Below are 26,186 nucleotides of genomic sequence, written 5' to 3' on the forward strand. Positions count from 1 at the left end.
TCCCCAAGCTTTCTGGTGTCATATATACTTTTTCCCTGAGTTACTTCATGTAAATCCATGGCTTCATATACCACCAAATGCTGATTACCCCCAAATCTCTACACCTAGACCAGTCTCTTCTCAGCTTTTGACCTTTCTTAGCCAAGTGCCTAAAAAACATTGTCACTTGATTGTTTCATAGACACCACATGGTTGTCTGATAAAACCAAACCAGACTCATTGCCTTTGAGTGGATTCTGACTCCTAGTGACCCTATAGGACAGAGTAGAACTGCCCTATAGGATTTCCAGGGTTGTAAATCTTTATGAGAGCAGACTGCCACATCTTTCTCCTGCTGAGTGGTGGGTGGGTTCGGACTTCCAGCCTTTTGGTTAGCAGCTGAGCGCTTAACCACTCTACCACCAGGGCTTCATGGTTTTCTGATACCAAAAAAACAAACCATTTGCTGTTAAGTCAGTTCCGACTCGTAGTGACCCTACAGGACAGAGTAGAACTGCCCCAGAGGATTTCCAAGGAGTGGCTAGTGGATTCAGACTGCTGACCTTTTGGTTAGCAGCTGATCTCGTAACCACTGTGCCACCAGGGTTGTCTAATAGGTACCTTGTAATCCTGATTCTGACCTTTTATTCACCATTTCATTGAATGGTACCACCATCCAGCCTCTAAGCTAGAAACCTGAAAATTGTCCACAACTTTTGCATCTTTTCTCATTCTAGTGTCACATTTATTTATGCACCAAGTTCCAAAGATTATACCTTACTTATTTTTCTCACATTTGTCTCTTTTTTCCATTCTTGCTTCTTGCTGTGTTAAGTATCCTAACTGATATTCCTGTCATCAGCTGTCTTAAATTCCTAGTGCTGCCATAACAAAAAATACCAGAAGTGAGTGACCTTAAAGAACAGAAATTTATTTTCTAACACTTCTGGAGGCCAGAAGTCCGAATTCAGGGCATCAGCTCCAAGGAAAGGCCCTTTTTTGTCTCTTTCAGTTTCTAGTAGCTGCCAGCAGTCCTTGGTATTTCTGGACTTGTAGATTGATCTGCCTCCGTTTTCACATAGTGTCTTCCCCCTGTGTGTGTCTGTGTCTATTTTATATGATAACAGCAGAGGGATTAAGTATAGGATCCATCCTACACTGGTATGATCTCATTAATATAACAACAACAACAAACCCTCCTATTTCCAAGCAGGGTCATATTTACAGGTATAGACATTAGGATCTAACATAATTTTTAGGGGGATACAGTTTAATCCGTAACATCAGCCTTCACCTGAAAATCTTCCAGCAGCATTTAACGTTCTTTTTTAGAATCCTTCATTAGCCCTTCAAATACTTTAGGAAGAAATTCTTTAACTTGTCACACAAAGCCATTCATGACTCTCATCTATATGTCACGATGCGACCCCTCACTTTTCCAGTCTCACCCTAGATCTTAGGTTAAGCTTGCTGGTTTAAATAGAGATAGCTTGAAAACCACAGAACTAGAGAGTACTATGGGATATTAGATCCTAGAAAGACAGTAAGTAGCTAGTCCATCAAACTCTGGTTAAGAACGGTAGGTTCAAACTTAGCATGTCACGCTTCTGAGGTTCAGTTCTACTCATTCTCTACCACTCTTTGGACATTTTAAAGGAAAAAAAACAAATACATACACACACACTCACACACACACAGAATACGCTGTCGACTTCTGAAAGCTTTTTAAGGCACTAAGGCTTTCTAGATTTTAGGATAAATGGCTCTTAATCAATGTTAGCCATACTATAAACTCTCATTTAAATTTTCATTTATAATTGGCATTATTCTCATGGAACTGGAACTAGTCCATAGAAAAGAAAATTTTTAAGACAAAGGAAGAATATATTTTATAGGATTATGGGCTTTCCAAACAATTGTTCGATAATATTTTCAGTCTTGACAGTTGCTAAGAGTATGTGGAATTTAATATTTTTAATTTTCTTTTATAGATATCTTCAGGAAGTAGGTTACACAGATACAATATTAGATGTACGGTCTCAGCGGGTAAGGTCATTACTTGGACTATCCAATTCAGAACCAAATGGATCAGTAGAAACAAAAAATTTAGAACAGATCCTGAATGGAGGTGAATCTCCTAAACCAAAAGGACAAGAAATCAAAAGGTATGAACTATATTTGCAGATTAACATTTTTTATAAAATCAACATAATGTATCTTCTAATTCCTTGTTACTACCTTTAATAATTTTTAAAGCAAATAGCATTCAGATTTAAAGACTTCTTCCTTCCCCCTCCTCCTAGTAATGCCATGGACAAATACGTTTTCTATTAAAATGCTTTTTAAATTAACTATATTAAGTTTTGATTTCAAGAGAATATAGTTCTGAAATAGGTGCAGAATTAAAAAATTGAGAGTGATTTCATGTAGTTCTGGGCTATTTCAACAACCTGATTTTTCAAATTTTAGCTGGAATATTTTCAGTAAATTATAATGCTACTCTATCACCAGGAGTAGGGTGCTGCTGTAACAGATACCTAACATATGGAAGTGATTTTGAAACTGTGAATGGGTAGAGGCTGGAAGAATTTTCAACTGCCTAATAGTAAAAGCCTGGAACAAGGGAATACTGTGTGGTTTAAAGTAAGGAAAAGTGTGCGTCAGGGTTGTATCCTTTCACCATATTTATTCAGTCTGTATGCTGAGCAAATAATCCAAGAAGCTGGACTATATGAAGAAGAACAGGGCATCAGGATTGGAGGAAGACTTATTAACAGCCTGTGATATGCCCATGACACAACCTTGCTTGCTGAAAGTGAAGAGGTCTTGAAGCTCTTACTGATGAAGACCAAAGACCACAACCTTCAGTGTGGATTACACCTCAACATAAAAAAAAATCATCAAAACTGTACCAATAAGCAACATCATGATAAACGGAGAAAAGATTGAAGTTGTCAAGATTTCATTTTACTTGGATCCACAATCAACACCCACGGAAGCAGCAGTCAAGAAATCAAATGACGCATTACGTTGGGCAAATCTGCTACAGAAGACCTCTTTGAAGTGTTAAAAAGCAAAGATGTCACTTTAAAAGCTGGACAATGAATAAGGAAGACCGAAGAAGAATTGATGCCTTTAAGTTGTGTTGTTTGTGAAGAATATGGGCTATACCATGGACTACCAAAAGAATGAACAAATCTGTCTTGAAAGAGGTATAGTCAAAATGCTCCTTAGAATAGCAAGGATGGTGAGACTTTGTCTCACATACTTTAGACATGTTATTAGGAGGGACCAGTCCCTGGAGAAGGACATCAAGCTTGGTAAAGTGAAGGGTCAGCGAAAAAGAAAGACCCTTAACGAGATGGATTGACGCACTAGCTGCAACAGTAGGCTCAAGCATAGCAGTGATCATGGGGATGGCTCAGGACTGGGCAGTGTTTTGTTCTGTTTGTCGCTATGAGTCAGAACTGACTTGAGGGCACCTCACAACAATAACAGCTCTATTACTGGAATTAACAGTGGTTATTTAGATACTAGTATGAAAGAAACAAAGCCCTGTGTTTGAGCTCAGGAAGCTACTGGATATACTTTTTAAAAACATGTTTATTGAGATATTAGTCACATACCACAAAATGCACCCACTGAAAGTATACAACTTAATGATCTTTTAGGATATTCACACAGTTGTGCAGCGATCACCACAGTCTAAAGTTAGAACATTTGTATCACTTTAAAAAGGGTGATAGATCCATTAGCTTCCACTCCCCATTCTCCCCATGTTGTCGTTGTTAGTTGCCATCAAGTTGATTCTGACTCATGGTGAACCCCATGTGTTACAGAGCAGAACTGCTCCATAAGGTTCTCTTGTTTTTAATCGTGACGAAAGCAGTTTACCAGGCCTGTCAATTCATTGTACAGCTAAGTGGGTTTGAACCTCCAACCTTTAGGTTGGCAGTCAAGCAGTAACCGTTTGTGCCACTTAGGGACTCCATTCTTCCTACTCCCCTCCAACCCTAGGCAACTGCTACTCTACTTTCTGTCTACAGATTTGCCTATTCTGGACATTTTATGTAAGTGGTCTCTTGTGACTGGCTTTTTTAATTTAGCACAATGTTTTCAAGGTTTATCCATGTTATAGTATGTTTCGGTACTTCATTCCATTTTATTGCTAAATAATACTCTGGTCTATGGATATACCACATTTGTTTATTCATTGCTTGTCCAGTTGATGGATATTTGGGTTGGTTCCACTCTTTGGAATAATGAATTTTTGAGCATTTGCTTTGAACATTTGTGTATATGTGTGAATATGTGTATAATTCTCTTACGTATATACCTAGGAATGGAATTGCTATCTCATATGGCAGTTCTGCGTTTAACATTTTTGAGGAACTGCCAGACAGATTTCCAAAGCAGCTGCACCATTTTATGTTCCCACAAGCAACATAAGAGTTTCAGTTTCTTCACATTCTCGTCAACACTTGTTTGTTATTGTCTGTCTACCAGATATACTTTTTATTAATACAAGCATGATAAATGCAGGGAGTCGAGCAGGTGGAACTTTTTTCATTTTTTAGCAGTAGACATTACCCTGAGTTTATGTATATAGGTTGGAAGTACAAAGAAAAGAAAAATAGGAGGAAAAAAACCCAAATAAGTTCATTTACAGTTTAAAGGAATTAGTAATATGTGCAGTTTATAAACTAATACTATCTCATACCTTAAATGTATTTTTGACGTTATGCAATTATCTAAAACATACTCCATAAACTTTGAAGTTAACATGAACCTTTGATTTAGGGTTATATTTCTGAGACATAAGCTCTTTAATAAAAACAATTTGACATCTTATAGAGCCCGTATTTTGTTTACTGTGAATTTCAGAAAATATAGTGTTTTTATAATGTCAGAGAATACACAAAAGTATTGTCATGCAATTTTAACTCAACTAGTAAACTAACCAGGCTCAGTAGTTTATAGATTTTATAAATATTTTAGAGTAATGGAGTTTACTGTATCACACCTGAATCTGAAGTAAAGATTGACAAGAACCTGTAGCTTGTCCTTATGAATCTTCTTGCCTTTGCAAGATTAAGACTTTGATAGTCGTTTTTAATCAAGGCTGTTTTCCCTCTTAATGAGAATACTTGTATATTCTGACCAGCACTAATGTAGGTGTGATAAGGTTCAGCCACTGAAAACCTCTGGGAGTAAAAAAATAACATGTGGTTAGAGATTTCAACAAAAAAATATTTATCACATTTTTGTTTATAGTAGTAAAAAATTATAAACAATGTGAGTGTCCAGCAGTAGAGGAATGGTAAATTTTAGGCTCATTATCAGAGACAACATACCTAATGGTTAAGAATGTGAATTCTGAAGATGTACTGACTGGGCTTGAATCCTGACTCCACCACTTACTAGATGTGACTTTGGGCAAAGGTACTTTTTTACTTTCCTGTACCTTAGTTTCCTCATTTGTGAAATGGGGATGATACTACCTACCTGATAGGGTTGACGTAAGGCATAAGTGAATTAATGTAAAGTACTTAGAACAGTGCTAAATAAACGTTGGCTATTACGAAATATTGTATATCCACTTGAAATGTGACCCCACCAAGAATAGTGTTTACTAGTGTCTGCTAAGTGAGTATGCTGTTGTGTTTATTATAGGAGAATATTATAAGAGAATTATCATATTGCAAAGCATCACCTTTATGAGGATTCATTGTAGGATAGAGTTCTCTTAGATCTTGTGACTGGGAAAAGCTGTGCTGCTTCTTAAGCAATTGGTCTGCTTTACCTTTGGACGTCCAGTAATTGTTCCCTTTCTCTTTTCGCTCTGGCTGTTAGTAATATCAGTGTGGTTCCCCTGATATTTCTGACTCCCCACTAGAAAGAGTAAGTCTTTCCAGAAAAGCCTTGAAAAAAAGATAGACCTTTTGCCTATGAACCTTCCCCTTGACTTCATTTTATTTTCCTTTCATCTAGATATGTTAATTTTTTTTATTCCTTTGTTTGCCTTTTTAGAATGAGAGAAGATAATAAATAGGTGTTGGTGAAGAAAAAAATTATTATAAAATACCGTAGAAGGAGACTTCCACTTAAGTATGGTGGCTTAAAGGCACATTTTACTTGTATGTGTTCCAGAAACTGCTAAAATGACAGTTAAAGCCTTTTTTAAGATGTGTTAACCCATAAGAACAAAAACATGAGTATACGTAAAGAGGAGCCTGGTAGTGCAATGGTTAAGTGCTCAGCTGCTAACCAAAATGTCGGCAATTTGAACCCGCCACCCACTCCGTGGGAGAAAAGACCTGGTGATGTGCTCCGTTAAAGATTTACAGCCTAGGAAACTTTACGGGGTACTTCTACTCTGTAATATAGGGTTGCTATTAGTTGGAAGTAACTTGATGGCACACCAGAACAACAACAACATACGTAAACAATGAGAGATGGAGAATTTAACAATTTTAGAAGCTGGAAAGAAAGTGGTCGAATGACAACTTATTTAGTAGGCCTGAGAAAGCTAAAACCTAAGTGTGTTGAGAAGCAATAGGAAGAAGATAGAGAACAAATCAAGTTCCAGAATCTCAGAAAAGCCCAAAGGCTAAGGAATTAGAGGTATCGGATACATTGGAGACCACAGGTTTAGACGAGGCTGTGAATAGACAATTGATTTAGATTTATTTAAGAAGCAGTTTGAATCCCAAATCCCCTCTTTCTTTCTGTGCAGTTGGATGAACACCCCTCCCCTACCCAAGAAGAATGGTAGTATATTTTCTAGTGTAGTTGAATCAGTAATTTCTGATTTCTTAAGATACCAAGCAACTGCAGGGTGTGGTATTATATAAAAGTCTCTAGCTGAGCAGGGAGATCCCCTGCTTTTCTTCCTCTACTTGGCTTCTGGTATGTTGGCAGCTGATTCTTATATCTCTTCCAGGCAGTATATTAAAACTGATCACGTTTATAGCAAAGACCTGATGATTTTGCAATTGAGATCTGCTGGTGAAATGGCTAGGCCTCTGTCCTATCATGCAGAAGTGAAGCTTACTACTTGACAAGTCTCACCAAGTACACAAAATATCCACTTAGCTTTTTGGTGCCTCACTCTTAAATGTGACTACTCAAGGAAAGATTTTAATTTGAAAATTAGAGAACAAAGGAGCCAAACAAAAAAAGGAGCTCAGATCAAACAGGTTTGTAGGGAGCAGAAGAATTTCACAACTATAATTATGCTCCTGAGGAGGACTGAGAGAAGACAATGCATCTACAAAACAAATAGGATGCTACTTAAAAAGGTTCGATTAGAGATCAAAAAAGAGCTCATAGCAGAAATAATTTCCACATGTAAAACTTGAAAGACAAGCTTGAAAGACTCTTTCAGAAAAAGAAAAGGAAAAAGAAAATAGAATAGAAGAGGTAGGAACATTCAAAGATCAGACCAGGATTTGACTAACAGAAGTGTATTTGACTAATAGAAGTTCCCAGGAAAAGAGAAGAGGTGAAAAGGTATTGAAAAAATTAGTAATACAAAAAATTTCACAGAATGTATTTTAAAAACCGTTGTATTTCCAAACTGAAAGAGTTCCCCCCAAGTGCCCAATAAAGTTTCTGACATAAGATCTATACAAAGGCCATCATCATGAATACTAAAAATGAAGAGGTGATTCTAAGATACTCCAGATAGAAAAATCATTGAGAATCAGACTGGTATCAAATTATCCTCGACATTCAAAACTAGAAAAGAGCATTGCATTCAAGATTCTCAGGAAAAATAATTTCCATTTATATTTCTGTACTGAGCCAAATAACTGAATTGCATGAAAGAGTAGAAAAAAGACACATTTAGATGTGAAAGTCTCAAATTTACTCCTCATTCATCTTTTCTCAAGAAGCTTTTAGAAGACATACCTCAGCAATCTGAGAGAGTAAATCAAGAAGGAGGAAAGTGTAAGATCTAGGAAGAAGATGGTCTAATACAAGATAGAGGCAAAGAAGTTTCAGGAAACAGGTATGCAGTGGGCCTGGAGAGCACCCAGAGTAGAATGGAAAAAGACAACACCAGAAGGAAAGTCACTTAGAAAATATCAAATTAATACATTACCTGATGTGTTTGAGGATTTTGAAAGGAGATTTACAATTCTGCTAGAGAATTTCTGGGTAAGGAATTACATCCTTAGAAAACTAAGCAATTAAAGCAAATAGAGAATTATTAATTTCAGGAAAACTGTATGTACAAGGAAAGAAATAGAATCATTGATTATAATGTGACTTAAATGGGAATAATATTTACATAGTCCTAAGGTAATCATGGAATGTTAATTTAGCCAAAAGTAAATTGATGTAATTATATTACCATCAGTGTAATTGGGGGAGGAAGTGTGAGTGTGGACTGGGGACTGTATTTTCATAGAACTAAATCCTTATCAAATGACAGTCTAAACATGTTATTTACAAATGCTAGTGTAAATAACAGAAGAAACTGCTTAAAGTTTTAAATGGTGGTTTCTAGCATATAGGAATGAAAGCTAGGGGAGGATGGTGGGTAGTAGATTCTGTTATTCATCATAATTCTTTTAAAATTATTTGGAACTATTTGACTTTTAAAGCCATGCTGTAAAGTATTGCTGTGATAAAATACCATTATAAAAATCTAGAATGTGAGCTCTCACTGTAGATATAAATTTCTATCCAAGGGATAGTAGTAGTCAATTTATTGAAGTTCAAAACAAAATTCTCATATCTTTAAAAAAAAATTAGTATTTTCTGTCATCAATGTGCCTATTTTCTATTATCAAAAGATTTTGTCAGATACTTTCTTTGCCTTTCCTTTAACTGCCAAATATTAAGATATATTATAAACGTTGAACTGAAATTTGTGTGTTCTGTTGTTGTGGTAAGTTTGTTTTCACTAATTTACATTTGGAAAACCCATCTTTTTCTGCATTTGGTCTTCATGCAGCTTCTTAAACAATGTGCTGGATTGAGTGGAGTATAATAGACCCCATGCCATGTTAAAATGCTACTAAACATAGTCTGAATTTTACTGTGTCCTTAATTTGGACTAATGGGGAGAAAAAATCTGGGGACACAACCCCTGAATTTTAGAATATTATTCTTTTTTTTTTTTTTTACCATGTGCTCTTAGTGTTGGTAAGGACCATTGAGATCGTCTAGTTCAACCCCACATTTTACAGGTAAAAAAATTGAGACCAAAAGATTTAAGTGGTGTGGCCAGACTCAGGCAGAGACTTTTTTTGTGAGTCTTTGTTCAGCTTAATTTTCTGTTTTGTTGCTGCCTCTACTGTTAGACATTTAAACAACTTATGAAAACCTCATTTTTTGTACATTGAGGAATTCAGAGTTGTTTAAAAGACATGATTTAGTAAGTAGATAAAATAGATTATCGCTGTTACCTGTTAAATGATTATGAAAGACTTCGAAAGTATTACTTTCACAGCTTAAGGGTCTTTGTAAGTAAGGAAATCTGTGAAATGGATTGGGATGTTGCTGTATGTCTGACTTATTATCACTTAAAATCTGTGCAGCATGATAGTTTGTTATTTACCATTTTAGTCCTCAAACATTTGGGCCAAGCTGTAAGACGTTGTAGAACTTTAAGAAATGCTAAATTTATGTTACTCACTTTGCTAGCTTTATTTTGAGAGATAATAGAATATATGAGTGTCTAATACTACACGATTTTTTTTTTTTTTTAATGTAGTAATTACCTCAGATATCCTGGGCAGTAAACATCAGAGAAACTAAATGTACAGAGAGCAGTCACTTTTACTTTAATCCTAGAAAATAAGTAATTTTTCAGACCTTTTTTGGGGGGCAATGATAAAATATTTAGAATGATACATTATAAGTAAATTGTCATTTGAATCTGTATAGCTGCCTTCAACTACTATTTTAAAATAGACACCAGTAAGAAATATTAGAATTAACCACCAGAACACATGGATTCATTTTTTCCCCCTCCTACAGACCCTCTGGTGATGTTCTTGAGACGTTCAATTTCTTAGAAAATGCTGATGATAGTGATGAAGAAGAGGAAAATGACATGATTGAAGGCATCCCAGAAGGAAAAGACAAACATCGGATGAATAAACACAAAGTAAAAACTCAGTTTTATATTTTCATTGGCCAATCTATATGTATACACACACATGTATTTAAAATGTTTTAATATTTTAGAATAGGAATTTTTGAGGCATCTTACTTAAGAGACATTGGGAGGATGGGTTATTTTTTATTTTGTGATGTTTCCCTTAAAATTTTAGATGGTCGGCTCTTATTGAATTATTAACATATAAAACCAAAAAGGGGCTCTGGTGGTGCAGTGGTTAAGAGCTCAGCTGCTAACCAGAAGGTCAGCAGTTTGAATCCACCAGCTGCTCCTTGGAAACCCTATGGGTCAGTTCCGCTCTGTCCTGTAGGGTCGCTGTGAGTTGACATTGACTCGACAGCAATGGGTTTTTGGTTATTAAAAAAAAAAATCTGTTACCGTGTAGTTGATTCCAACTCATAGCGACCGTATAGGACAGAGTAGAACTGTCCCATAGTTTCCAAGGAGCAGCTGGTGGTTTCAGACTGCCGAGATTGGCAGCTGAGCTCTTAATGACTGTGCCACCAGGGCTCTATTAACATAGGACAAATTATTTGCTGTATTGTTCACTAAATGGGCAAGAAAGGGTCTGTTTTTAGTATAAGACTAGTTTTGAAATTTTTTTTTAAAAATGAGCAACTTCCCTTAATCACCCTGCCACAAGTGAAAATTAATCTTCATGAACAATAAACAGGTGATAAATAAACTGAAGCTGCAGTGTGGGAGTAATACATGAATTGTGAATATGTGTTTTAGTGTTCTCATTTGTTGTATGGCTCCATTAAAATTTACTTTTGTTCATAACCTAAAAAATCGATTTGTCTATTTTAGTGGTAATGGGGTTTAGCTGTAACAACAAAAGTAGATTAGATGATTCATTTGTGAATTATCAGAGTAGTGTATGCTATTTCAGGAGTGTATAAAAGGGGATAGGTTCATCTGTGGTTCATTGGGATGTTACAGTTAGTGGAGTAAATGCCAGTGTTCCTCAAAAGCTTCCAGTCTACAACAGCAGTTTTCAACCTTTCTGTCACGTTTCATATGTGTAACATACTCTATTGGGTAAATAGAAATTTTGATTCTTCCCTATCTTTTTGGTCTGCTCTTAGGTAAAACACTACTATAATTACCATGCCTTTTAACTGAGATTAGTTTCTATTTTTATTAGCTGTGCCATATCCTTATCTAGGCCATGGGTTATAGACTAAGTATATAGTTCTCAGTGTGTTAGGTCAATTCAGGACAATGTATCAGAATGCAAGTGAATGAATGGGACTTTAGTAGGTGTAACGGTGAATTTAGTGTAGTTTATAAGAGAAAAGTTTAATATTGTCTGTGATTAGCACTCTGACCATTCGTAGTACCAAATTACTTGCATCACACATCACAACTAATCTTGGCACAGCACTGTTGAGAACTACTCATCTGCAGTATAGTTTGGGATTTGTGAACTATGTGGAAAGTCTAAACTTTTGTGTTCAAAGAATTTAAAAATGGGTGTGTAAATGTAAAGATAATTGTTTGAAGACATTAAAGGACCCCTTTAAAATTTAGAATAAAAGTAATTCTTGGCTTATGGTTTATTTGCAGATAGGTAATGAAGGCTTAGCTGCTGACCTCACTGATGACCCTGATACTGAAGAAGCACTGAAAGAATTTGATTTTTTAGTGACTGCTGAAGATGGAGAAGGAGCTGGAGAAGCACGGAGTTCAGGGGATGGCACAGAATGGGGTAAGGTGATAAAGAAATATGGGCGTGGGGGGGGGGTCTCTAGCCCTTACAGATGAATTATTATTAAGTATTTTATGTGGAATGTGTGTATCTGAATGTATGGTGGCAATTAAACAGAAGCAAGGGGAAGTGATATTGGATAATTTTCAGGGTATCTTCCACGAATTTATTTAGATTTGATAACTAAAATATATGGCTTTTGGTTTTTGAAATTTGTCTTGATTTAAAGTTGAAATATTTAGTTGATTTGGAAATTCAATTCCTTTCCTCTCAGCAGATTTTTTTTTTTTAAATAAGCATATATTCAGTTTTAAATATTCTCATTTAATTTGGGAATAAATTTAGGTTTCAAGAAGACTTAACTTTTTAAATATGCCCATATGATACTGTCTCATTTATTGCTAGGAACGAATAAAGCTACTAATCCTGATTATAGATCTATATTTAATAAGATTTAATGAAGATGTTAAGCTTGGTTGCCTGTAATATTCATTGTGCAAATGTTAGGGCCTAGCCTTTGGAAGTGATATGTAATGCTAATAATAATCCAGCTATAACTAAAAGGGACAAAACACGATCTATCTGTACAGGGTAAAAACCTCATTAATCTACCTAACCTGTTGCCGTCGAGTCAATTCCAACTCATAGCGACCCTATAGGACAGAGTAGAACTGCCCCTTAGGGTTTCCGAGGAGCGGCTGGTGGATTTGAACTGCTGACATTTTGGTTAGCAGTCATAGCTCTTAACCATTGTGCCACCAGGGCTCCAAAAAAAAACCTCATTAGAAAGTAAAATAAAAGTGTACAAATTTTAAAAAATAGCCGAGGTCCAGTATATTATTCATATTAAATATTTTCATTCAATCATCTTTTAATGTCAGCATGTTTGTTTTCTGATAGGTAGAACTAACTCAGAGTGTGCTTATAGAGTTCTTTTGGAGAAGGTTACTAAGTACCTTAATACATATTTCACATGAACACCAAAGTTGCTTAGTTACTAGTGAAAAAAATTTTCACTAGATATTTTAAAACTACTTTGGTGATAGGAAACATACTTGGATTAAAAGAAAAAACCTTTATGTATTGAAAGTTAATATTCCTAATAATAAGAGAGATAAAACCTAATAGATAATATATTTATTGATTCCCTTGATGTAAAAATGCATTCAAGTGCTTGAAAGATCTGAATTTTGTTAACAGCTTTATCATTGTAATTCTCCAGTACTGTTTTTAGACCTCACTTATCTATTCTGTAAATGGAAAAAGAAGAGATACATCAATTCAAAACATGAGAAAACTCCACAATTACTTTCTAGACTTTGAATGTACATTTTTGTACTTACTATTTGAAGATGGATATGTTACTTTAAAAGTTTACCCTTATTAAGAATTAGCCTTCCTCAGGAGATCCAATAAAAGTGAAGTTTTCAACTTTTAGCTTTTCTGTGCAGCCCATTCAGCAGACCATTTAATGTGGGAAAACCATATTTTTTTCTCCAATAATTTCTAAAGTACCTGTTTTTTCCTGATTGTAAAATAATCCATATATATATTAGAAAGCTTAGAGCCTACAGATAATGTGAAGAAGGAAATAATCACTTATTAGAGAGAATGATGGTTAACACACACACATACTCATACACTCATATTCACTCATTTATGTACTTACTAAATAGGATTTGCTGTACATTGATTTATAACCCACACTTTTCATTAATATTTGTTCTGCAGTATCATTTCTAAAAGCTGCGTAACATTCTGTCAGTATGTGCCACAATTTATTTAACCAGAGCCCTACTTATGCCCATATAGATAATTTTCATTAAAAAAAAAAGAAAAGACCAAAAGTATAGCTAAATCTTGGCACATGTCCATTTCTGTTTTCTTAGGCCAAAATTGTTTGAAGTTGAACTGCCAGTTGAAAGGATATACAAAAATTTCAGAAATTTAATTTGTATGTAATAGTATTATTTCTTTAATGTAAGGCACCATATTAAATACAAATGTTTGGTCCTTCTTTCCTTAGACTTCTGACGGTAGAGTAGAATTTAAAAAGAGGACCTGACTAGTGAACGATAACTGTCGATTCTTTTACCATCAGTATTTGAGTGACCTGTGTGTATCTCCATGTGTAAATAGAAGTTGCTTATAAAGCCTCTTCATTCCAGACAAGATGGAGACATTATTTTTAAAGCATTTTAAGTTCTTGAGAAGGAAAACGACTCTTTTAAGTACCAAACGGTTCAAGTTGTTTCTTTCCTTAAGAAATGAAAAACGATCAAAAGATCTATGCATGCAGTGGTCTAGAAGTTCATCATTTCTTCACAACAGACGTCATATTTAGTTTTTCCAAATCAAAGAGAATGGATATACAAACACTCCCTTATATTTATTTATTCATTACTAAAAATTGGTTTACTTATAAATGGGAAGGTGGCAATTTTCAGATTTAAATTATTGCATGAAGGACACATATTTTTCTTAAATATAAATAGTCTTCGCCTAATGAAACATATCCGAGTACATGCCCACATTGGATAATCTGTTATTTTCTGTTTTGTTCACTAGCAGTCTGCTCAGTTCTCTCTGATTTTGAATAACTTTATCTTACAAGACCTCTGCTTTTTAAAAAGCTCTTTAATCATGTTTTTCTTTTGTCATCTAAGTTACTTAACCCGAGTTTAATATTAGTAGTCTTTAGTTCTTCTCATAACCAAACATATTAGTTAGCATTTCTAATTTTTGCTGTTTCTCTCATGGAGACCAGACATTTTTAAGAATGTTCAGTTATGTACTCCTACATGTTGAAACTGTGATCTGTGGAAATTTATAGGGCTACAAAAATGCAGTTCGTAACTGAATGTATTTAAATACAGTGGATAATTACACTGAGCATTTGTATAAAGTTAGTTATAAATTTATGTTACATTTTGGTAGGTTTGTATAATTCTTCTGCTCTGGTAATTAGAATTACCATAATAGAATTTCATGTTTTTGTGGTGTTGAGTAGTCACAGGTCAACTTTTTTGTGCATATTTGTATTTTCTTTTAAACCAAAAAGCTCCCTTAACTGATGCAACTTCATTTCTTGATTCCTTTTTCTTCCCCCTAGATTTTTTTAAAACAGGATTAACATGTAGAAGATTATGCTGCCTCTTCCCTTTTGTTCTTACCTATTTCTTGTAAGCAATATCAAATCAGCTGTTATTTACCAGGCAAGTTTCAGGATATTGTTTGTGCACATATGCAATCACCAACCTTTTCTTTACACTACCTGTGCTTCCCTTTGTTTTCTAGATTTGAGATTATCTTGCAAGTAATGTTTTTTTTCCCTTAAGCTTATCTTTTTAAATTCCCTTTGCTTTTTTACTCCACTCCCTTTTGCTACTTGAGTTAGAGCTATTCACAGCTTTATTCTTTTTATAAAGGTCGTTTTAAAAACTGCTTGGCTATCTTATTATATTTTTTGACTTACCTAATTTCCTTTATGAAATTTACACCACTTAAGGGTTTTTTTTTTTGTCTCTTTGAGATTTAAAAAGTATGTTCTCAGAATATATCAATTTGCCTTTAAGTAGTTGCTTTTAAAAATAGGAATTATTAGCTTTATTAAGATGCATGCAAATTATTAATTCCTTAGATCACATTTTTCTTAGAGTATTCAATAAATTGACAGAAACATTCCTGATATAACATTATTTTCAGAAAACTTCCATGGTTAGAATACACAAAAAGTGAGTTTTCTCTTTAAATTACTATTAAAATTGCTAGTTTGAAAAATAATTGTAAATTCTGTCTTGAGCAGCTTAGTTTCAAGTAACTCAAGTTAACAAGTTAACTTAAAGCTTTGAATTTAACTTTTCACATAATGACTACCTATAATCGTAGGTGAGTCTGTAAGGGAGAAAGTGATGACAATTGCAGTAGGAAAGACTCATGGTACAGTAAATTTGGTACCTTGGGTTCAGAAATTTGAATTTCTATGTCCCATTTAATTATGAGAATTTCTATGTTCACTACACACACACTATGTGAATCTAAAGAATAAAAGGCTTTTTTTATGCCCACTTAATAGCTTTACTCAGTGAAGCCTACGGTGATTACAAGATTTGTAAGCCAGAATATAATGAGTTTTCAAAAATTTAACAAGGACGTATTCCTAAAATCTCACTATTCAGTCAGTCTTATTGACTTAGCCCATGTGTTTTGTCATAATTTTTTTTTTAACAACAGGGTTAAAAAAAACTCCTAGTTCGGTAGCAGCATGTTAAACTTCTTAATGGCATGGCTGTTTAAAAACTAAACAAGGAAAGGAAAAATTCTTAGTATTTAAAATAATTCGAAAAGATATACTTTTTATACTGTTTCTTTTTTAACGCTGTTTTTTGTCTAATTTATTGTGCAGTAAATTTTTTTCCAGGCACAAGTATTTAATTAAAACAAATATGGATTTGTTATCTAGCTTAAATAACTGAACCGTGTCATCTTTAGCAGATGTACAGCAGTGTATGTTTTCACTTCTCCATGCTTTTATCTTACCCTAAAAAAAATCAGCCCTAAAAAATTCTTCAGTGGAGTTTGAGTTTTGTTTTGTTTTGCTAATCTTAGTTGTGGACCAGTGGAAGAAGGTTATGAGATGTTAAAACTTTTTGGATGGGATGGGGGCAGAGGTGGGATTCTCTGAAAGCTTTGTATGGATTTTTGAAACATTGTACTTTGAGACTATATACGTGTGTTATATTGGGCTAGAATGCCTCTCCATTAGTACAGCTGTCCTGTGCATGCAGACTCAGTGTGCCAGGAAGTGCATGAATATTTTCATTAATGAAACAACGCTGACTTTTCCAGCTTGCACTTTTATAAGTAGTTCGCATGTAATTCATTCATTTGCTTTTATGACACTTGCTGAATAGTTTTTTATTAACACTTTTATAAAGATGCAGTGATCTAATTTGTGTAACATTAGTATCTAATGTCAGTCCATTGAAAGAATATCAGTTATTGAAGAATGATAACCTTTAAATTTGTGATTTATAAAAATGAAGCATCATTTAACTGTTGTTAGCGTTAAATTTAGAAACCTATGACATGGGCATTTAGAGTTTGAATGGTGAATAACAAAACTGAGACTGCACCTTTAAAGGATTTTGAGTATGTGCTGTTAGTTCATTTTTATTATGATTATGTGAAGCTATAAGAGTTTACTGCCAACAGCCTGCATTGCCAACTGCTGATTTTTTTTCTTTTAATAATATGCTGCATGTAGACAAAGATGACCTCTCCCCAACTGCTGAGGTTTGGGATGTAGACCAGGTACTAATAAGTAAACTGAAGGAACAGTACAAGAAGGAACGAAAGGGGAAGAAAGGGGTGAAGAGTAAGTTCAGATTCTGACTATTATAATATTGTATACCAATATTGAGAAAAAAAAAAACTTCCATGCTGTTTTTTGTTCTTTTAATAAATTTTTTTGTTTGTTTGTTTCATGAAGGGAGCAACCAACTTTAAACTTTGTCTGTTGTATAATTGAAATTCATTTGAATATAATTTAGGATGCACTATTGATCAAGTAGAAAATCATTTTAAATATGTGAACAGGTGTGAAGGAAAGATTTCAAGTTTTATTTTTTTAAGTTTTAAAATGTTTACCAAATTGTAAGAAATAATGGCCTTAGAATTAAAAATAACAGAAGTTTGTTCAAAAGGGAGAAGTGTAAATACCTCTATTTTTGACAGATATGATATTTTAGAGTGTTAGTGAAAAAGAGGAAGACCCTCAGTGAGATGGATTGACACAGTGGCTGCAACAATGGGCTCAAGCCCATTGTGAGGATACTGTAGGAAAGTGTTTCGTTCTGTTGTGCATAGGGTCGCTATGAGTTGGAACTGACTTGACAGCACCTAACAACAACAATAACAACATGATATTGTAGCTATATCAACACATATCCAAGTTAAATTCCTTAGTTCGAAGATCCTGACATAAACAGTGAGTAGGAAAGCACTTCTCATAGCTTCTGCTTTCTGGTCTTAATCCAACCAAAAACAATAATAATAGCAAAAAATCTCTCCTGCATAGTATTTTCTTGGCTTCTCTGGTGGGAGTAGGAGCCCCGGGAAGGAGATAGTGGTGGTGGTAGAGTTTGTTTGATCAATAGCATTTTGTCTTATTGGTACCTAGTATACGTTTCACTGTGTTGTATTCTCACCAATTTATTATAAAAGTATAAATGCACTAGAGCACCTATCTCAGAGAAATAATTCTTTTCCATTTTGTGAGTCAAACTTAAAAACAGCCTCATGAAAAGCATCCTGAGACCTGTGAGTATTAAATGGAATTCAAAACATTTTTGAGGAACTTTACCTTGAGCTGGCCATAGACTCCTGCTAGTCTTAACTTTTGACTATTTTGAGGAGAAAATAGTGCATGACAAAGACAAAAGCCTATATGCATTCATTTGTATTTCTTTCTTGTCATAAATAAATTCATTTATAAAATGGTAAATGTAATGGGAAAGGATGTAAGTTTTTCTACGGTGAAGTGTTTTTTGAGTGGTTTATTGTGGAGGTTAGTAAGTGTGATGTTTTGGCAGTTTTAACTTATGCAGTTTTCTTTTATACTAGCTTGTGTTATTGCACGTAAATAAAAAGATAAACAATTCTCTAAGAAGTTTCAGATTGTATGGTGAACTGCTTATTGTATTTAAGAACATTTAATGCTGGGCTGGGGCTGTGTTCATTCAGCTCTAACATCACTTACCTGTTCTTGCATGTTGAGTATAAAAGGAGTCTTGCGTGATTGACTCTTTTAATAGAAACACAATGACATTAGAATTTCAGGGTTTAGTATTTTTTAGAAGAAAGGATTATTTATATATACTAATAAGCTAACTTAAAAAAAAATTTATTGTAGTCTAGATGAAGGTTTAAGAGCAAACTAGTTTGCTTTGTGACATTGTTTGCCATCCCCATGACATGTCAACACTCTCTCTTTCTTGACCTTGGGTTTCCCATTACCAACTTTCCTGTCCCCTTCTGCCTTCTCGTCCTTGCCCCTGGGCTGGTGTGCTCATTTAGTCTCCTTTTGTTTTATGGGCCTGTCTAATCTTTGGCTGAAGGGTCAGCCTCAGGAATAACTTCATTACTGAGCTAAAAGAGTAATGGGGGCCATACTCTTGGGGTTTCTCCAGTCTTTGACAGACCAGTAAGTCTGGTCTTTTTTTTTTTTTTTTTTTTGAGTTAGAATTTTGTTCTACGTTTTTCTCCAGCTCTGTCAGGGACCCTCTGTTGTCATCCCTGTCAGAGTAGTTGGTGGTGGTAGCTGGGCTCATAAACTAACCTTTTTGCTGAAAGTTTCCTTAGAAAATATTTGATAATGTTTGCTTCTAACTTAAAATAGAAATGCCCTTTGTTTCCCTGATAAGACTATGACTAGCTATACCTTTTGGAGGCTTTTCTTGTTGTAAATTTTAAATTTTTTTGTATTTTTCAAAATTTAAAAGCATATCTGTTCAAGTAAGAATGTTAGAAACAGATGAACTGAAATTAAATTTAAAAATCCTTGTAGAAAAAAATTTTTTGTTTTAATTTATTTAATTTTCATAGTACAGTGCTGAGATAAAGTTAATCTCTCTTTTAGCTTGTTTACGTTCCTGGCCTTCCCTTTTTCCTCCACCTAAGGCAGAGAAAATGGCTTAGTGGTAACCTTGCCCTGGATACAATTCAGTGTTTCTTTCTTGCTAAGTAAGTTTTTCTTAAGAAATGTATTTAATCTATTAATACTTCTCAAAATCACGACCATGGAACTAGCCAAAGAGGCTTGATACAATTATTTTGGTCTTGTGCTTCAGTGGGTTAAGCTTTTCTTTTTTCCTTTTATTTTTTATTTTGATATAATTAAAGACTTCAAGAAAAGTTACAAGAATAGTACAAAGAATTCCACATACTGTGCACCTAAGTTTCCGAAATGTTAACGTTTCACCATGTTTGCTTTATCCTTTTCTATCTCTAAATGTATACATTTACTCAAACAGTTCAGAAAACCAAGTTGCAAACATGTTGCCCCTTAAGTACTTTAGAGTGTGTTATATATCCACAGAAACATCCTCTTACATGACCATAATACAGTGATGAAATCAGTAAATTAGCATTGATATAATACTGTTATTTAACCCAAAACCCAGTTGTCTTTTTTTTAATAATTTCTAAGCTTTCTGTAATTTGCAAGGCATAGGGTGAGGGGAGGTTCTAAATTAATTTGGTTAAAATCATGGTATGATAGGATTTTTCTAGCTTTGTATGATTTCCACTTCCGTTGTATTTTATATCTCAGTAAATAATAGCAAATTGATAATGAAAAATAGCACGGTGTGTAGCATCTGAAGTAAGTGCTGTTAAAGGAGGCTTTAGAATATCAGAGGAGCTAAAAATCTTTTAAGACTTCTTTGGTCTTTGTTTTTGGTTTTCAACATGGAAAACTTAAATTGTGAAATTGTAATAACCTGTTTTCTTTTGATAGTTGATCTTATTCTTATGACTTATTGTTACTTGTATGCTGTATTGTATGTATCAAATTTAGGCTTATCAAAATATTCTATGTCCTTTCTTAAAAAGATTTATAGGCTTTCCCCATTTCAGAGATTCATGTTCTGAGAATAAGTGTCTCTGTAGTTCTGGTTCTTAGTGGATGGACTTGTCTTAGTTTTACTGATTATTCTCATCTATCCTAACTTTCCTGTCTTTTCAGTGTGTAGGATCTGATTTGTTTGTCATTTTCCTTACTGGTGTTAGAGAATTGCTATACATTTTCTGACTTTTGATTGTCAGTTTATTGAAAAAGAGAAGACTTTTACCTTTTTTGTTTTTTTTTAATATAAATTATAAGTGAGCTTCCTTGGCTCATTTTCTAATTTTCACATTAGTATGTGTCATTTACTGTTCCCTGTTCAAGATGGCAAATTGTCAGCAGGAACTGTAATATTTCTAGAAAGTGTGGCTTTGATTCAAATTGTGTATATAGTAGGCATTTTAATGTATTTAAAGAGAAATTCTTTTGTAGCAGTGACATTCGGTAGGCTTTGAGAAACAACTTGGCGTGCACTGTAAAACATTAATGGTGATGAAGCTTCCTCTCTTTAGGAGATAGTGTGAATTAAAGAGAGTTCATGAAATGTCATTACAGTCTCTCTAGTTTCAAATCAAAGACACCAAAATTATTTCATAGCAAAGGGATGTTCTTTTCAGGTAAGGGAATTAAGTAGTTTATGTTTTCTTGCTTTGATCTTATACTTTTAAAACTGTCCATTCAGATGAGCTTAGTTTTTCTTTTTCAAGAAAATATCCTGATTTGGGCATTTTGGCTAGTATCAGACAGTTATCAGATTGATGGTCTTTAAGTCAGTATACTTTTAAAAATGCAGAATCATTTTATAGTTAGTTATTTTTCCTTAATATTGTAGCATTATATTTTCTTAAGATGACAGTTGATTGTCATGTAAAAGCTTTATTTTAATTAGAATGATAGAAAATAGGACAAATCTAGCAAATATGACTTGACTAAATCCTTATTCTAAAATAAGCTCATCTTTTCTAGATTGTTTTCCTGTTAACTGTTGGTTTCATTTTAGAATGTAAGGTTGATCAACAACGGGAAGGTGTATTTAAGAAGGAGAAAATTTTAGTTCAGTAAAAGAACGATCTTACCTAAGATAATAGTGTATGGAAAGGTAAATCTTATATGTAATGAGTATATGGGTTTCTGAATAAGTGTGGATTTAAACATAGTAACACAACAGTAGTCCATAGTTTGGCTTACACACTGCGTACCAGTACCAGTTGCTGTTGAGTCGATTCCAACTCATGATGACACTGTGTGTGTCCGAGTAGAACTGTGCCCCGTATGGTTTTCAGTGTCCGATTTTTTGGAAATACATCATCAGAACTTTTCTTCTAAGGCACCTTTGGGTGGACTCAAACCACCACCCTTTCACTGTTTACCCTTCCTGACCCTCCCTTTCATTTAGCAGTTGAACGCATTAACCATTTCCACCATCCAGGGACTCCTACACACTGTGTAATTAGTATGTTTTTCATTGTACTCTAACCTAGAGGGTTGTGCATTTGTATAGGACTTGGTGGTCATCATGGTTAAGAGGGTTTTGTTTTGTAATTTACGACAAAGAAAAAAAGTTTTTCTAGCTGTAAGAATTAGAAAAAGTATTTCTCTTTTGATAGATTCCAGCAGTAATTTGGGAATCAGTTTTTATTTAATGCCAAATGACTTTTCAAATACAGCTTTGAATATTGGTATTAATATTATGTGTAATATTCTTTTACATTAATACCATTGCAGTTTTCCCATTATTGCTAATCAGACTTCAGATTTTTCATTTGATTTTTGTTGCATTTAGTATAGTTTGTATATTGGGTTGGTTTAGAAAGAAAATGAAAGAGCATTAAATTTACAGTTGAAAGACGTTCCACAAAATAGATGCTAGGTAAGACTGTGGTTTTTGGTAATGAAATATGCTTTAATATTTTTTAACAGCTTTTGAAAAACTGGGATTAGAGCAGAGAAGTTCCATCTTTTTCTCAACTTGGCACTATGCTACACAGCAGCTAATGTTTGCTTATAAACCCATTGCCGTCAAGTTGATTCTGGCTCTTAATGAAACAATAGGTCAGAATACAGCTGCACCGTAGGGTTTCCAAGGAGGGGCTGGTGGATTCAGACTGCTGGCCTTTTGGTTAGCAGCTGAGCTCTTAACCACTGCACCTATAGTGTGCAAATATATATATATGTGTGTGTGTGTGTGTGTGTGTGTAAAATTTGAGAACAGCCTCAGTTTAAACAATGGTTTTCGTGTTGTGTAGAAAGATTATGACTTCACATTAGCTATGTGACAAAACTTTTTCTCAAGTCCTTATTATGTTTGACATTAGCTATCATATGGTGAAATTATTTACAGGATAATAGCTGCTAAAATCAAAATTTATGGTGCACACAAGTATAATAAGAATGAGCAGGGAAAGATCAACAATGGCTTCACAGAGGAGATTGGACTGGCGTGAAGGAATGGGTGGAATTTGGATCGGCCGAGGTACCTGTTAGAGAGTAGGAACATATATTTCTGTATATGTGTATGTGTGTAAGAGGTATTCTCACTTTTCTGAGGAATAGATGAGGACAGAAGAATATATAGGACAAAATGTGGTAGAAATAGATAGGACAAAAAGTGATAGAAATAAACTTGGTGAACATTGAAGAAACTGACTTGACCAGCGAATAGGGGGATTCATATTGTGGGGCATTAAAAAATATGATTGGGTAGGAAAAATAGGATTAGATCATGAAGCACATGCAGTTAAGCAGTAGATTTTAGGTAACCTTGATCCAAAGGGAGTTGAAGTGTCAATTGTGATTTCTGAGGAAGAGGTGATGTAGTAAGTGTGATAATTTTAGAAAATTAATTTGGCTTCAGTATTCAAATTTGACTGAAGCCAAATGTAGTTTGTAGATAGAAAAACCAATTAAGAATTTATTGAAGTAATTCATACGAATGAAAGTCTTGATTAGAATGAAGCCAGTAGAGAGAGACTAATCTGTAGAATGTTTTAAAGAAGAATTTTTTTTAAACAACCCTCCCTCTTTATATTACAAGTTGAAGAGGAATTGTTAAGATGTAGTTGTAGAATTTTAAGAACAAAACCTAAAACAGTGGTAGTGATAATCATAGAAGTGGGAAAGCTATAAAGGAGAGCTACTTTCTGAGAAAGGGTGATTTTTTTTTTTTTTCCATGTTGAAGTTAACTCATGGTTGGACATTGAGTTGGCAGTTTTTGGTTAATTAGAGAATTTGTTTACAGTCACTTAATTGTCAGGGGGAAATCCTCAGATAAACACCAAGTTTCTCTGTTATAATTATTTTAGAAAATTCAGACAACACGAATATATTACATATTTATATTCAGAAGTGGAGTTGCTTAAGCATTTCTAAGAAGTGAGAGAATACTGTAAAATAGAGCTAATAGATGGACAGGATTCCACCAATTTCTATTAAGTCTTACCCTCTGATTGTCTTGTATTGTGTTAAGGATACATAGTTAAGTGATAATTCCTCAGAGTTATTAATATTCAAATAGCCATAGTGAATTTAATAATTATGTAGCAGTCTAATTAGTCTATTAATGTTGCTCTCAGTGAATATGAGGTCATAATGTTTGATGCTGGATTTGCCTATTTTAATTGTTTTTAGTTTGTATTGATTATAAAGCATTTTCTTTTGGCTTTGCAAGTTATTCTTTTCTGACACTCTTAAGACTGAATTTTCTTTCAAAACATGTAGATAAGAGAAATGATTCTCCTGCTATTTCTGAAGTTTAAAGTTAAAATGAAGAGATCCCACAGTCTTGTAGAAACTTTTGAGTTTGGTCTGAATTATATCTAGGCAACAGGTGAAATTCTCCCTTTAAATCTATGGACTGTGATAGTGTTGACATTTCATATCATTCTGAAAAATTTAGAAAATTCATGAGTAAGTCAAGATTTTTCAAATTTGGACAAGGTAAAAAAATATTTTGAGAGAAAATGGGGTTGATTCATTAAAGACAAATTTGTGCTAATGTGGCAGGGAAAAATCCACACAAACACCAGGGAAAGTTAAATGTTTGTTGCACCCTCATAAAAATGGTTTGTGCTTATTTCTTTGCTAACGTTTTTAAACAGTCAATTAAGTTGAAAAGCCCGTGTCTTATTCTTTATATTGTTAAATGTTAACCTTAAACACCAAAATTTTCCTTTATTTTTATTGTACCTTCTTTGTCTCTGAGTTTACAGAACTTTGATTGAGTAACAGAAGATTCAATTGTTTATATATGTGTAACACATTACTGTTCAACAGTGGATATCTTAATATTTAAACCCTTTTATTATCTTTTTTTTTGTGGGATGGTATGGAAAATTTATGAAGTCAATACTTAGCTGATCCTTTTATAAGTAGAACTTCTTAAAAATGACCTGTTTTGTTAGTAAAATTGGTTTTAAAGGCTGCTAGCAAGTCAAGCGGTAGCCATTAAATGAACCTCTACTGCTGACATTAATTTACAGGGGTCAACAGGACAAAACTCTACGACATGATAGCTGATCTGGGAGATGATGAGCTGCCTCACATCCCTTCAGGAATCATTAATCAGTCTAGGTCACCCTCCACTAGAATGACTGATCATGAACGTGCAAGAGCAGAGGAAGGTACAAAATTTAGCTACCATGTTTATTTACATTGCAGAAATGTTAATTCCAAATTACATCTCCTTGATGTTGCAAATTTGCTGCCATTTGAGTATAATTAGAAGTATTTTAAATGATCTTCAGACAAGTTGGGCAAGCTTTTGGTACAGTTGTCTTAGAGATTTTGAAATTCTGGGCTTCTATTTATACTTTGTTTTTAATGTTAGGTGCAGTTATTTCTATCACAGGTCAGTTCACAGTATTCTTTCTGAAATTTAACTTTAGCTTACAGATGTAGTGGCAGTAAAATAGTAATTTTAAAAAATAGAAAAGAATTGTTACATATAGAAAAGAACTATTAGCCATTTTGTCATATTGCTTGAATTTAGCGATTAAATAGCTATCATCTATTAGGAGACAACTAAATTTCAGGCATTGTGCTTGGAACTTTACATATATATTATTAATAAATATATATGTAACTACTGCCTAATTTAATCATTCTAGAACAAGGTAGTGTCCATTATTCTTTAATTTGGTAGCAGTATATACTATTTGGAAATGAATTTTTAAAAATTTGCCCAAACCAAAAGTGTGTAGGAAATGAAAGTGCTGTACTTAAGTATTTTCTCTGAAATTTATTTCAGCTAAAGATAGGTAGCTGTATTTGAGTACTTTCTAATTCTAGATCTAGATAGTTATAATCCCAAGTAATTAGACTGAATTCTTACCAGAAGGTATTGTGATGTGTAAGATATGTATTAGATAATTTATTATCTAGTAATTTGTTACATAGATTAAATTCCATTGATACCCTGCTTTTGCTGTGTAAGGTGATTTGTTTGATGCCTCAGTCAAAAATTTTCAAGTATTTCTTACTCTTTTTTAAGATTTTTCTGGTAGCTCATTTTCCTACAGTTTAAGTTAAAGAGTATAGCATTTTTTCCTTATTACAGTCATCTCTGAAAACATTTACTAACACCATAATCTGTACAAATTTGAGGAAGAATTAAGAGAATCACTAAAATAATAAAACCAAACCAAAAAGTACTAAAGCATGAACAGCACCAGAAAAGTGAAACAGTCTCTGTTGGTTTTTCTAGATCTTTTCTCCACTATTCAACTATTCTCCTGTT

At 33.9% G+C, this 26,186-nt stretch overlaps 1 protein-coding gene across 6 annotated transcripts in view; it reads left to right on the top strand.

Moving 5' to 3' along the window:
- The window catches only part of STRN3 (striatin 3), a 115,712-nt gene that overhangs the window by 68,240 nt on the left and 21,286 nt on the right, over positions 1-26,186 (top strand). For 3 of the 6 annotated variants that reach the window (XM_023731492.1, XM_023731491.1, XM_004376532.2), the window contains exons 5-9: positions 1,971-2,144; positions 9,973-10,102; positions 11,684-11,825; positions 17,092-17,202; positions 24,931-25,071. In XM_023731492.1, the coding sequence (XP_023587260.1) occupies positions 1,971-2,144; positions 9,973-10,102; positions 11,684-11,825; positions 17,092-17,202; positions 24,931-25,071 (698 nt within the window). The remainder of the gene's footprint in view (positions 1-1,970; positions 2,145-9,972; positions 10,103-11,683; positions 11,826-17,091; positions 17,203-24,930; positions 25,072-26,186) is intronic. The other 3 variants (XM_023731494.1, XM_004376533.2, XM_023731493.1) reach the window with 2 other exon arrangements.

The sequence above is a fragment of the Trichechus manatus genome, unplaced genomic scaffold, assembly GCF_000243295.1.
Source record: "Trichechus manatus latirostris isolate Lorelei unplaced genomic scaffold, TriManLat1.0 scaffold00043, whole genome shotgun sequence".
Taxonomy (NCBI): Eukaryota; Metazoa; Chordata; class Mammalia; order Sirenia; family Trichechidae; genus Trichechus; species Trichechus manatus.